The sequence below is a fragment of the Crocodylus siamensis genome, chromosome 8, assembly GCF_052110815.1.
Source record: "Crocodylus siamensis isolate JL-2025a chromosome 8, ASM5211081v1, whole genome shotgun sequence".
NCBI lineage: Eukaryota > Metazoa > Chordata > Crocodylia > Crocodylidae > Crocodylus > Crocodylus siamensis.
Window position 1 is genome coordinate 69145928 of NC_143402.1, and position 14895 is coordinate 69160822.

Below are 14895 nucleotides of genomic sequence, written 5' to 3' on the forward strand. Positions count from 1 at the left end.
TGGCTGAGATAAAGATTCGGAAGTCATTTTTATACAAATGTGTCACCTTCCTGATTCCTGTCCCTCTCAGGCTCAAAGACATCTGTGCAGTCCCAGCCTGCAGACACCAGTTCTCTCCTGCAAATCCCAAAAGTAAATTTTCACCGCATACGACCTCACGACAATCTAGATGGGGAGGGTAGACCCAAGACTCCCCGGCCTGTGCATTCTCCTTCTGCAGAAAGATTGCTTCGCAGACAGGTAAGCAAATTTACCCTTGTGAATTTATAGTAGCTCCGTGTTGAGGGATTACAAAGTTAATAAGGTAAATTCATAGTGCTGCTAGCACCTGCAAAACTGCCCCATCCCACCCAAAAGCGGGTGCTTTTCCATGTTAGCGGAAGCCATCCCTACCTGCTCATGGTTTGTATCATTTGCCACACCGGTGCCATGGTGGCTGAGCAAGAGTTGTAAATCTCATGTAGAAATGGAAAAGATTTATAGGTTTTGAAGAGAATCCCATCCCAGGCTCTTTAAAGAGCCTCGCTGTGGGGTGTCACCTCCTTTGGCAGTGGGCCTCACTAATTCCAGCTGGTTATTCTTGAATCCTTCTGCCTTTCATCCATACAGCCAAATGTTCCTTTGGGGGCTCGCGGAGTTCACTGACCCACTTCTGATCAGTCACGGTTTGATTTTCCCAACACTAGAGAGGACCCAGGGATTATGGATTATGCTCCCAGGCCAACTCTGCCTGTGACTTCTGTAATTCCTCCTACCGGGGAAGAAATATCACACTGGCAGAGAAATGCTTTGCTTTGCTTTTGCTTTTCCTCTATTTTATTTTGAGGAAGCCGGATACTTTTTCTGAACAGAGAGAAGCAGGACACGTACTGTTTTCTAGGGGGGTAATCTACAATTGGATTACTTTTGTTTTGCATCTAGATGAAGAGTTGACCTTATTATAAGAATAGGAACTAAGAATTCAAAAGGGTCTTAAATGTATTAGGAGCCTAAATCCCATTTATAGCTATTTTCTAACTCCCAGTGACATAGGCTTTGCTTCAACTAAGTACTTAAGCACATGCTCAACTTTAAGTTCATCTCTGTTCAGTAAAACACTTATCCTTGTGCTGCTGTTCCACCAACTTGAAGTTAAGTACATGTTCAAGTATATTGTAGAATCAGGACTTACCTAAACGCAGCAAATTTTCTAGTTGGCCTTTCTCGAGTACTTCGTTCCCTGTGTCTGATTATGGAATTGAAGGGTGGATTATGCTGTTTATACCTCTAATCATTTTTTAGGACAGTAACAAAAATGGCTAGAGGTCTAGAAAAGCTGACGTATGAGGAAAGGTTGGAAGACTTGGGATTGTTTAGCCTAAAGAACAGAAAGCTGAGCAGGGTTTGATGAAGTCTTCAAATTTAAAAAAAGAAAAAGTTATAAAGAGAATGAAGATCAACTCTTCTCTCCAGCCATTGGGACAGAACAATAAGTAATGGGACATTTAGGTGGGTTATGAAGAACTTTGTAACTATAAGGGCGACTAAGCATTGGAACAGATGATCTGGAGAGAGAGAGAGAGAGTAAAGTGTCCATCGTTATATACTCTGGACTTAAAACTTCCCAAATTTTATTTAGGTTGATTGGGACCAGAGATGATCCAGCCTTGAGCAACAGGTTGGATTTCATAACGTCTTGCGGTCCCTTTCAGTCTTATTTTTGTATGATACCGTCATTATTTTTCACAAAATAATTCATCAAGCAAATGAAAAGAGCCCTGTTTGTTCAGAGAATCTTCCCGTTCTTTTTTACATTGACAAAATAAGACAGGTAATTTAGTGAGACCTAAAAATGAATCTGAGGTGCCAAGGTTAGCATTATAGTCATCTCTAATATTAAACTGACAAGTTAAATTCCTAATGCATATTAGATGGCACTGGGCTGCCAGCATCCAAATCAACACTAATGGGAAAACTAATTGATTTCATGATTCCAGTTCATGAGTATCATCACTTGACTTCTAATAAATAACAGACCCATCCTTTTGAACCTGTTTCCAGAAAAAATGATTGCCTCGGTCATTTTTTTTTTAACTCTATTTTTGGTCATATTTTGGGAGGTTTCCTTGAAACCTTTTCATGCAATTACATTTATTGACCAAGCAACTGTTGTTTCTCTCCTCTAAGCTTGGAAGCCTGAATGACACTTAAACCCCCACCAAAGCCCCACTTTGTGACAGGGAATACATCCAACCTACCACACGTGGTCCTGCTGTCATCACCACCAGTTTCTGTCACTGGCTTTAGTAAAACCGCACTCCTGAAATCAGCTAACATGTAAATGTATGGCTAAAGCAAGTGTTAATACCAGTAACATGAAAACTCGTTATAAAAACCATTGGTGATCTCATTAAACTTTGTACAGTCAGAGCTTTTAAAAAACATTGTGTAAATATGCTTTAGTCAGACTTAATCTTTATTGTAGCTGATCCAAGGTATTATTCATGTCTTCCTAGTAATCTGATTAGCATATCGGTCAGATCAGATAGTCAACAAGACTTTTATGGGCAATGTCTACACGGCACCTGGAAGCACTGCCGTGAAGCATGCCCATGAATTGCTCCCAATTCATATGTGCCAGCTCCTAAAAATGAGCCTACATAGCTGCTTCAAAGCAGTGCCAGACTCATGTTGGACTCTTCAGCTCTCTTACTGACACGTGCTCAGCCTTGCTCTAAGGAAGCGGCATTGCCTCCTGTCTAGGGTTTGGCACACATGGGGTGAGAGCAAGTGGGTGGAGTGTACTTCCCGGTTGGCTCCCAGGTGGTGTGTGTGTGTCCTATATCTCTATTTGGGCACCTACATAAAAGGGGTTTCTAAAGGGCTGGGGTCTCCAGCTCCCATTAAAACCAGTGAAAGCTGTGAGCATTCTTCAGATCAGAACATTTCAGCCCAAACATCCACATTTTCCATGGTGGGCATGGGGGTGGGGTGCCAGCTACACCTCTGATTACATAGGCAGAAAGGTAGATGCCCGTCTACAGTTCCCTGACATACAGGTAAGCTGCCTTTGCCTCCTCACAGCACATGCACACTTGAAAATATCACCAAGGAGGGGATTTCAAAGGCATCAATGGGACTTTGAAAGTCCCACTAATTTTCAAGGGGATTTAGGTGCCTAACTGCCCTTAGTGCCTTTGAAAATCTCTCTCAAGGCGAGGATTTAGGTGTCTAACTGCCCTTAGTGCCTTTGAAAATCTCTCTCAAGGCTAAGAGTTTCCCCATGTGTGTGCCTAAAGTTGGGTAAACCTTAGGTGTCTAAAGAAAAGACCTGATGAGCTAAAATGCTGAGTCTGCATCAGCTTCTATTGAAGCCAGTTGGGAGCTGCTGGGCATTCTGGTTTTTTGCTTTTTTTTTTTTTCCAATCAGACCATTTATTTAGGTGCCTTGCTAAGGGCTTTGCCACCAGGTGTTAGGTACCCACAAACTCTCGGCCAGAGTGCACCACATTGAAGCACCAAGGTTTGAAAAGGTTGAGTCTAACGCAATACATGTGCTTTCTGTCCTCATGCCAGCATTTTATGTTCAAGGCTGAAGACCATTTTTGTGCCCTTCATTAACTTAAAGAACTATGAGTTCTTGAACAGCCTCTACCCTGTGTAAAATAGGCATACTAATATGCTTAGGTTAGTAGCACATTTGTGATCTCTGGGTGAAGAGCAATAGAGAAGCGCTCTGTGATGGCGTATCTGTTAATAATAATATACAACCTGGACTGGAGTCCCTAAAGGAGCAAAAATTCCCTCTGACATCCATGGACGCTTTGCTTCCAGAGCTGCTGCGCTATCAAGTGCTCACTTCTCTGTGCTGTAGCTCCCATTATAATGATGTTGGCACCTCACTGGAGTCCAGTGTAATGGTTTCATTTCCAGCCCTCAATATTTTTTTCTTTCTTATTCTGTATATTGCATGTAACTGTGATTGGTTTTCTTTTTTTTTTTTTCTTTTTTCCCCTTCATTCCTTAATTTATGTATAAATAAGTAGGGTCTGCCACATACCTGATCCATGTACTTTCCTCACTAAATTTTGAGTTGTCCCTGGTAGCGTGGACACAGACCCCTGGGGTGATGCAAAACTGTAGACAGTGGAGAGGCTGACAATTAGTGATAAATTCAAAAACAACAATTAGAGCTTCAGATGCTTTGAAAGAATAATTAAAGCTGAAGATTGTGCTCCTTGCCAGTGCACTGTACAAGTGATTTCTGCAGCGAAGTTCTATTTGAAATTAAAACCATGTTGACTTTTCAGGTCAGGTGCCAGCATTGTAACTTAATGCACAGGACTGTAACTAAAGGCTCATTAAAAGCACATCAGGCTATGGCTACTAAAGATGCATGTGACAATAAAAAACCGCAAAAGCTTATAAAGAGAGTGGGTGGAAATCTTTTTTTAAATTGTAAAACAATTCAATGAAACTGTTTTTTTTCCCCAAACAGTTCTTACTATGGTCTGCCAAAGATGCCTGCATCATAGGAAAGAAAGAATTAGAAATGTCTAATGTTCATTTTATATATTACAACACAGTTTGTTTACAAGCAAAATTAACTGATAATTTTTTGCTGCATTTTTCCTTTCATGTGGCCTTTTCTCATGAATGTATTGTGTATTCTTTGCCCATTGAAATCATTGGCATTTTGGGTAACCAATGGCCCACCATTACCTGGTTTTAATTACCGGTACGTTCCTCACTGCTTTGGCATTTTAACCAGAAAGGAAGCTACAATATTGGACCAAGTTTTGACAATAGATATGTTCAAGCAACAAGCGTGGAAGACAGAGAGCTGAACATATGCATTTTAATGGCAAAATAATTATTACCAATAAACAAAACTATGATGTATTACAGGTTAAGGTTGAGATACCTTTGTTTTGCCCTTTAAGTATAAGACCACTGTAAATTGGCACTACTTAAGAAAGCAACTGAGTTATGCTAATTTTATATCAGCTGAGAATCAGGCCCTAAATAGTGCAGGATTCTGGGTTAAACCAATGGCAGATGCATACATGCATCAGAGCAAGGCTTTTGATACCATCTCCCATGGCATTCTTGCAGGCAAGTATGGGCTAGATGAATGGACTGTAAGGTGGATAGAAAGCTGGCTGGATTGTCAGGCTCAACAGGGCATAGTCAATGGCTCAATGTCTGGCTGGCAGCTGGTATCAAGTGATGTGCCCCAGGGTTGGTCCTGGAACCGGTTTGGTCAAGATCTTCATAAATGATCTGAAAGATGGGATGGATTGCACCCTCAGCAAGTTTGCAGATGACATCAAGCTTGGGGGTGTAGTAAATACACTGGAGGGCAGGGCTAGGATTCAGTGTGACGTAGACAATTTGAAGGATTGGGCCAAAAGAAATCTCATGAGGTTCAAAAAGGACAAGTGCAAAGTCCTGCACCTAGGACAGAACAGTGCCATGCACCGGTACAGGCTGGGGGCTGACTGGCTGGGCAGCAGCTCTGCCGAAAAGGACCTGGGGGTTACAGTGGGCAATAAGATGATTATGAGCCAGCAGTGTGCCCTTGTTGCCAAGAAGGCTGACGGCATCCTGGGCTGCATTGGTAAGAGTGATGCCAGCAGATTGAGGGAAGTGATTATTCTGCTCTGGTGAGGCCACATCTGGAGTCCTGTGTTCAGTTTTGGCCCTCCCACTACAAAAAGGATGTAGACAAGTTAGAGAGAGTCCAGCAGAGGGCAATGAAAATGGTGAGAGGGTTGGAGCACACGACTTATGAGGAAAGACTGAGGAAACTGGGTTTATTTAGTTTGGAGAAGAGAAGACTGAGAGGGGATTTGATAGCAACCTTCAGCTACCCGCAGGGTGGTTCCCAAGAGGATGGAGCTGGGCTGTTCTCAGTGGGGGCAGATGACAGAACAAGGACAATGGGCTCAAGTTGCAGCAAGGAGAGGTTTATGTTGGATATTAGGAAAAACTTCTTCACTAGGAGGGTGGCGAAGCACTGGAATGGGTTACCTAGAGAGATGGTGGAATCACCATCCGTGGGTGTTGTTAAGGCCCAGCTTGACAAAGCCCTGGCTGGGATGCTCTAGTTGGGATGGTCCTGCTTTGAGCAGGGGGTTGTTGGACTGATGATCTCCAACCCTAATTTTCTATGATTTTATGGAAACGGTTCTAAGTATCAGTCTTTCCCAGTGCATACTTTCTCCTCCAATAGGGAAAATATATACCATACTCTCTCACATACAGCATGCTCTAGTATATAGTACACACCTAGTTTTTGAAAGGCCAAGTGAATTCAAAAAGATTTTTGCAACATTATGGCTGCATAGGGCAGGGAATAGGCTGACTCACCCTTCCTTTCCTGCTTATCTAAAGCTGAAACCCTAGCTTTTGCTGAAAACTGGTCTCCATGAGCATCTATACCTGTGCTCCAGGGTGGGGCAGGGGGACGTTAATTAAAGAAACTCTTGGGAGCCACTCTAATTAAAATACCCGCAGCATCTCATATATTCAGCATCCCACATTTTGAAAAGGTCGTGGGAGCACTTTAGAGCTCGTTGAAAGAGCGTTAGTTAAAGCGCCTCCACTGCCATTTTGAAATGCGGGGATGCTGAATACATGAGATGCTGCAGCACGCCAGAGCATTCTGATTGGGCTCAGTTAAGCAGAACGCATTGGAGCTTGTGCAGAAGTGCCCCATGGGTGGATCTGTGATTCTACAAATTGCTAAAGAGTCTCCATGGCTGTGAAACGGAAGGAGAGGGAGAAGGAGCAGGACCAGCCAGCAGAAAATAAAATTGCCCTAAGAAAGGTCAGATTCATCAGTGGAACATCAAGACCTTTAAAAAGGACAGATGATGGTTAACACCTCTAGGGTAAAGAACAATGAGCCAGCGTTAAGTCAATTAACTCCCTCAGTTGCCTGAATAGAAATACAACAGCTGCTGCATTGTGAAGCAGGAATCAAATCGGGGAGTTTCTACTGTGGTCAGAAAATCAGTTTCTCCACTGAATACATACACCCCAGTTTTGAGAAGCCACTTTTAGGAGAAAAGGTGCATGTAGTATTGCAGAAAATATGATGTATTCAGAAATCATCTTGCTTACAGTAATAGGCAACTGTGGAAAGATCTGCCTGTGGAAACCCTTGCGATCTCTAACAAAAGTAAATGAATGTCCCTTTGCGAGATCAGGCCCATGTTCAGGGTCTAAGATAAACCCATGAGCAGGAATTCAGAAACCAAGCTGTGATGTTCCTCACTGAACCCAGGTTTAAAAAAAAGTCTGTCACATTAGCAGGAATATGCACATTTGGAATTAACCTCAATACTTTTATTGTAGATTTTTAGACATATTTCTTCCCTCTACAATTTTTTTTATAAAGCAATTGGAACTTTTCAAACAGGTGTCAATTCAAATAGCCTTTCAGTGTATTGTTTATACATGCTTATACTAAATTTCTAATCTGGAGGCTAAACAGGAAAGATGAATGTACAAATTTTAGGAAGATCAATGAGTTATATGTTTGTAATGCATATAATATATATTATGCAGCCATGTATTTCTGTGTGTGTGAACTTGCATATACAAAATTATACGTGTGCCTATGTACTTATATGCATATGAATTTTCCTAATTCTGCAAATATTTACATGTGCTTAACTTTGTGAGAAACCCTGTTGAAGTCAAAGGGATTACTTATGCACTTATAATTAAGCACTTGTATAAATGAGTGTGCGTGTGTATTGCAGTTCATTGGAGTTTTACGAAAGCAGCAGCTATAGGGTTTTGCTCAAATGATTAAAAAAAAAAAAGTTTGGCTGATCTTTATGGACAATGTTTCATGAAGTTTCATTGTGGAAATAATTTTGAGGTAACTGACTGACCACAGAAATATGGCTAAGGACTAATAGGCCCATCTTTTCAAACTTGTATATTAAATTCTGGCCAGAGGGGTTTTTTTTTTTTCAGATTATGAAAAAAGATAAAGAAAAAATATCTCCCAACTGAATTATTTGCATCCAGAGCCAACTAACAAAGACAGTTTATAAATGCTGTACAAAATAGGCAGACAACAGTCAAACAAAACGACATCTGCAAAAGGTTTGGTAAGACGTATAAAGGTGCTGCTTCCAACCTGCCTGCAGCCATGGGTAAGGATTATGTTTCCTCAGACACCAAGCAGCCTCAATACAGCATCCCTTGAGATGAGTCCCTTGAACTCATCTAGTATAAAAGATGGACATTGTAGGTGCTTAAACTCTAATGGTAAAATTGGTTTCAGGAAAATAAGTCATGTTAACATAAAAACGTAATGTGGTGGTGGGGGGGGGTGTATGCATATATATATGCATATTAGAGGTGCACCAATACATCGGTCCAGTATCGGATCAGCACCAACATAAAAAAAATTGACTGTATCAGAAATCGGCCTGATGTGGCTGATAACTTGCCCTATAAGTGCCCCGTGCATGCATGCAGTCACGGCGCAGCACGTGGGCAGTGAGGAGCACAGCCTGGCAGCTGCGTGCAGCTGGTATGCCTGTTATTGTAGAAGGGGAGGGGGGAGGAAGGGGCATGGGGGGATCAAGGTCCCCTCGGGGAGGAAGGGAGTGGGGCTGGGGCAGGTGCTGCCCGTTGCGGAGCCGTGGCTTGTCCGGGAGGGCGCGGGGAGAGGCAGCGCTTGCCACTGTGCACACCCCGTGGGGGTACGAGGGGGTCTGCCTATGGATCTGTGTGGGGCAAGGCAGGCTGGGGCCAGGGCTGCACGGGGCTGTTCCTGGTGGGCGCTGTGCTGTGCTCAGGGTGGGCAGCAGCAGCACTGGGAAGCGTGGGTTGAGGGAGTAGGGCTGAGCCAGGGTGGCTGCAGCGCTCCCGTAGCCCCACTACCAGTGCCGTTGCCACCTGCACCAAGCACAGCATGGCCCACCTCCCACCAGGAAAAGCCCCCCACAGCCCCGGCCCACCCCACTCTGCACAGATCCCTGGGCACGTGCCCCCACCCCGTGCTCTCCCAGGGTGCGTGCAGTGGCAGGAGCTGCCCCACCCCCACCCCCTTTGCACCCTCTGGACGCCCCAGCCCCACCCCCTCCCGCACCGCAGAGGCGTTGATCTGACCCCCACCCCCCTTCCCTTCCCCCTCTCCTTCCACCATAACAGACGTACCAGCCGGACACTGCTCTTCAAGCTGCTGGGCTACATGTTGGAAATAGGATTGTTATCAGCTGATATGCTTCCTTAAAAATCGGCTATCGGTACTGGCCCCAAAAATTTCTATCAGTGCACCCCTAATATTATCTAGATCTACATGTAGATGTAGATCTAGATCAGGCATGGGTAATTATTTCTCGCAGAGGGCCACTTACTGAGTTTTGGCAAGCCATCAAGGGCCACATGGCAGGTAGTAGGGCAGATTAATATTAATTGTCTATATTTTTAGGGGCCCTGTAGGCTGGATAGAATGGCCTGGCAGGCCATATATGGCCCGCGGGCCGTATTTTGCCCACCCCGATCTAGATATAATGTAACGAATACATGTCAAGTATTTGGGAGGGTTGGCATGTGTGAGGATCAGGCCCTTATGATTTATTTAGCTCCAAGGATGTCCTAAGCAGTAGATAATATACTAAAATAAAGATACTTCTTGCCCCCAGAGAACTTGTATAAAAATTTCCTCCCACCCACTGTCTAGATTTCCAGTGGACTTTGAATCTTGAACCTTGAGGGCTGAAAATATGCGTCCCTTTAGCAAAGGAAATAACTCCTTATAGCTGATGGTAGTAATGGACTCTTTATCTTCTAATGCAAAACACTCAGTGGATTGGGACAACAGAAGCACTCTTCTAGTGTGATTTACGCTTACTTGCTAAAAACAATAGGCTCATAAAACACAGGATGCAGTGAGAATGCTTTTCGAAGACAACTAACCCCCAGATACTGGAAATGCATACAGATGCTCACAGAAGTAGTTCTCCCACATTAAGCTAGGCTAGGTCACTCATGAGTGAGTGAGAGGATACATTTATATTTCATGAAGTTACAAACTCCCTTCTTTTACATCCTGAGGTTATAACCAACAAAGCACTTAGGCACGTACTTACCTTTCTGTGTTAGACCCACTGATTTCGGTGAGGCTGCAAATGTTTTCATGTAAGCACATCTGTAAGTACTTTGCTGGATGGTAATCCTTGAGCCTGCCCCAGTGCCAATGAAGTCAGTGGAAGGGCATGCCTTTGATTCCAATGAGAAAAAAGGTTTTGTTTTTTTTTTGTCATTTGCTTGAGTAGAAATAGAGCTAAACAGAGAGAAAGTTGCAATTTTTCTTTTTCTTTTTCTGGTCATCCTCATCTTGCTACAACACAATCTGAGAGTCTGCTATCCTTAAACCCTGCTCTAACTTACAGTGATGCATACTCAGAGGAATCGCACTGAAACCAGAGTTACTGGTAGTAGGTTGTAACATGGAAGTTGGTGGAGTTCCTTCTGATTTGCATTGATGTGCGTCTCAGCAGAGTTTAGCCCCAAGAGTGACAACCTGTCCTGTTAATTTTGTGCCTTGCCTGTACTAACCTTTGTTTGGTGTGTGCCTCTCATCTGACCATTTTCCTCCTCCCCAATTTCTTGATGCTTTGGTGTAGATGGCAATAAGGAATGACTCTTTGGACACGTATTGCTCCGAAAGCAAGGAGAACCTCCAAGTCGAGGTGAGTGAACTCTCTGATACCACTGCCCCGGCGGTGCCCACAGAGGATCCATCAAGTGCTCTGATACCCTCAGAAACGAGAGAGTCGGCCAGCTGGAGCCGGTCAAGTGTTCATACTCAACAACATTCCCACAATCAGTATAATATTTCCAAGCACACGCCAACTTTGTGTGTATGTACAGACTCATACCAAGAAACGCCAGGAAACTCAATGGACCAAGAAGTATCTGAAATGAGCAGCTCTTCGGAGCCTTTAACTTCAGGAACTTGTACAGCCTTGAGTGCCTGTTCAGCGGTTCAGCCTGTAAGTCCGAAGAGGAACGTAGGCAGTAGCAGCAATGTAACTTTGAAGGACCTGAAGAAATACTACAGTGTAGATACCCAGGGTCTTCTCAAAAAACCATCATCTTGGTTAGATGATCAAAGGAGACATTCCATAGAAATTTGTTCCATGGAAAACAGCCCTCAACACCATTCCACATCTAGCTCTTCTGGCTTCATAAGTCAGGTCTTAAGTGAAATGGAAGGCTTGCAAGGAACACGGCAAAAGAAAAAACTGAGCCCCCCATGTATATCAATAGATCCACCAGAAGGACGGAGTTTGTTACCTAGAGGACCTCATGGCATTTCACCTCCCAGTGCAGACATTTGCTTGCGAAGGCGTGCTCCCTCTTGTGATTCCAAGGATTCGATGGACATAGGGGATTCACTGCTTCCAGACAGTGTGGCAATGTCTCCTACCCCAAAGAAAGACTTGTTGACACTTCCTAGTTTTTCCTTTGATCAAACAGAAATGGATCCCTGAATTACTTTTTTTCTGTTGGTGCCAAATGTTTTCTTCCTTTCATGTAATAAAAGACAAAAAAACAACAACAACAAAAAAATCTCTGTATTCCAAAATGGCACTGGGTAAAACATTTCCAAAGAAAGTTTAAAGAACCAGCTGGTTAAAGAGTGGTTAACCTATATCACGCTTACTTAAGCATATGTTCTGCTTAGGTAAAAGCAATACGATGTGCAGAATCTATATGTATATTATATTTTATTAAATTAATTGAATCTAGTATTGCGGGATGTAGTACATTTTGTGACTAAGGACTCGTTTAATTTTCTTCTGCTTTATGTATCTCAGAATATTTCTGAGATGAAGCTGGTTTTTATGGATATTTTAACCTAAAAATGCATATTTAATCCTTTCTCTCTCTTTCTTTTTTATTTTGTTTTGTTTTGCAAAGCACAAAATGTAGCCAATTAGTGCATTACAGAGGAAGTGTATCCCATGCTCAACCATGAACAAAAATAACTTTGAAACTGTAATGTAACTTATTTCTACCCCTAAAATTTCGTCCTATTCTGTAGACAAGTCATTTGGATACACTAGAAATTAAATGGAATTTTTTTAATAAAATTCTTTTCTGACCTAATGTAAAATCATTATCCAGAGTAAAACAGGTGCACTAGAACAGAAATATACAGTATGCCAATAGATATGTAAAGATTTATACTGTAAAGAGAATTCAGCTATATATTGACATTTCCACTATGTTGGTTTATTAAAAAAAAAAAAAGTTAAATATATTTATTGCTGGTAATAGTGGTGGTCAATGGATCAGATTTTCAAAAGCACTTAATATGATTTAGGTACCTGAGACCTATAGGCACTTTTGAATATTTTCCCCAATATTTTGGGGTATTGAAGGTTTCTTTCTGCTCTTCCTTTGGTTCGACCCTAGTGTTAACACCAGTGTAATCACTCCTGTTTTATAGTAGTGTCAGAGAGGAAGAAGACCTATAAATAAATTTGCAGTCACTTAAACTCAAGTGCAGTCCTGATTAGGGAGAGCATATGCAAAGTTAAGACCACGCTGAAGGCTCTTCCTTCTCGATGAGACTTAACTAAATGTGTGTAGAGAAGGACATGTGTAAGAGCTTAGTTGCATCAGACCTGGCTTGACAATTGCAAGAATATTCAAGAAAGTACATATAGGGAAATCTGTAGATATTGAAGTAACAGCAACTTGTTTTATTTTCAGTAAAACAAGCAAGTTTTTCATTACCAGAACTGGAGTTAATTTGCAAAACCCTGATATACCTTTTGTCCAACCTAGTAAAGGCTTTAACCAGCAACATCTTGGCGTGAGGCTAAATTAAGATTGAATTGGTACCAAAATTTCATAATTTGTCCTTAATGTCAGTCATTTTGGCATATAATGAGTTGACTCTGCGCTAACACCGCATTGAAAAATCAGTTTGTGAAACTGTAGTCGGTAGGATTACACAGAGTACAAATCCCTGCAGGATTGGGCTCACTGGGCCATGTCCTGCTCTCAATTACCCCAGTAGGACCTGGTCTAAATCTGAATCAAACTTTGAGCCTTGGTAGAATCAACTTAACCGGCCTCCCTAAGGCTTTACAAACTTATTTTTAAGTATGTGAGTAGATGAGAGTAGTCCCTGCTAAATTAATGGGGCTACTCACTCGCTTAAAATTAAGTATAGCCATGTCTTCATAGGATGGAGACATGAGTTGTGTAATTGAGAGAAGGATTTGGGCTGGTTTCATTCAAGACTACAAACTCTATCATTTGGAAGCTCGTAACATTTTAAGCGCCGCTGGTCCTCTTCAAACTACTAAAACCTTTTGGTTGTAAGATTGTTTGTGTCGGTGCAGAAATTACTCTGTCGTGACTACTTGTTCTTCATTACCTTCAGATGCATCTATACAAGAAAGATGCCCTGTGTTTAATAGGCCCAGGTGAAGAGTTGAGCTTCTTGCATTTTGACTTGAGGAAGTTTCTTGTCTTGAACAAGCACTGTTGAATTCACGTGTCCCATAAAAATGCAGCAAGCCAGACAATCAGTTTATTTTGAAGCACCACGATTAACATTCTGTACCATCTCTTCCAGATAGCTTAATTCTTGGCTAGGACATTATTTCCCCTAATATATGCCCTTAGATAGAGCATTCTCTGAGAATGCGAGTCCAATTCCAAAGTTAAACCCAATTAAAACAGTCATTACAAAACAAACAAGCCTTTCATCAGTTCTTCGCCCCGGTTGTGTTTAAGGAAATAATAAAATTACAATGTGGTAAGCCTGAGAAATATTCTTAATCCCTTTTTGGTTTTACTCTCTTAATGAGCTTTAGCCTTCTCTTTTGATCCTACTAAATAAATTGGCAAAATGGTCACTAAAAATAACATAGCCAAGTTTGCTAAATTATTTACAATGTTTTATATAGCTGGAGTGGTATCTACACATGCACACACAGTACCTTCCATGTAATATAATGTGCAATATTTTAGTCTGAAATCGTGGTGCAAGAAGGTGATGTAATGTTAGTCCATACTGCGCTCCAACTGTAACAGGAAGCATAAAAACTGTTTTGCTTAAATCTCTTCTATTTTCAGTACTTTGGGTTTTGTCCACTGACGAGGTTTGTGTGAATAACAATAAAACCAAGTTTACATCATGCATTCATGTTCAATAAAGACCAATCAGTAAAACATACTGTATGATGATGCATTCAGGAAAAAAAAAAAAAAAGCCTGTAAAATAGTTTGTTTTCTAAATGAGATGATTTTTTTCTAGCCGCCCTTTTGAAAATCGAATACAAATGTACTGCAGAGTGTGCAATAATCTTAACATAATTTTAGATACCTTTTGGGGGGGGGTTTTATAGAATCTGACTTTTTTTAAACAAAAAAATGTACAAAAATCCACGGGGATTCTGTAGAATGGTTATGTTGATAGATTTTTTATATTTTTGTAGACATCTGTAGATAAATTCTTAAAAGTCTGCATAGCATCTTGGAAACAGGAGAAGCTCTGTCTAATATTTTCTTTTCATAAATTTGGAGCCAGATCTACTGTATTACAAGATTTATAACCTCGTTCCAAAGTCTGCATAAAGGTAATGTGTGGAAGTGAGTAGCTAATTAAAGTTCTATGATGTTTTAGTGCTCTACTGTTCCAAACTGTACCGGTCCAAACTATGCCCACCTGAAACCTCCGTCAGCCCTGATCGTAACTTAGTCACATTGCTATCCAGTCCATTCAAAGCACACCAGCACTTTAATATTGTGGATTTACTGTATATGGATGGGAAGAGAAGATTTTGCTTTGCCAGTCTTACCTATGAGGAAAGAGAGAGTGTGACCGTGTCTGGAAAAATGTAAACTCCATACTTGCAG

The 14895-nt window shown here is 41.7% G+C and overlaps 1 protein-coding gene across 4 annotated transcripts in view; it reads left to right on the top strand.

Moving 5' to 3' along the window:
• The window catches only part of LOC149858996 (ATP-binding cassette sub-family C member 3-like), a 345108-nt gene that overhangs the window by 249791 nt on the left and 80422 nt on the right, over positions 1 to 14895 (top strand). For all 4 annotated transcript variants that reach the window (XM_090061603.1, XM_090061602.1, XM_090061604.1 and 1 more), the window contains one exon: positions 71 to 240. In XM_090061603.1, coding sequence (XP_089917729.1) covers positions 71 to 240 — 170 coding nt within the window. The remainder of the gene's footprint in view (positions 1 to 70; positions 241 to 14895) is intronic.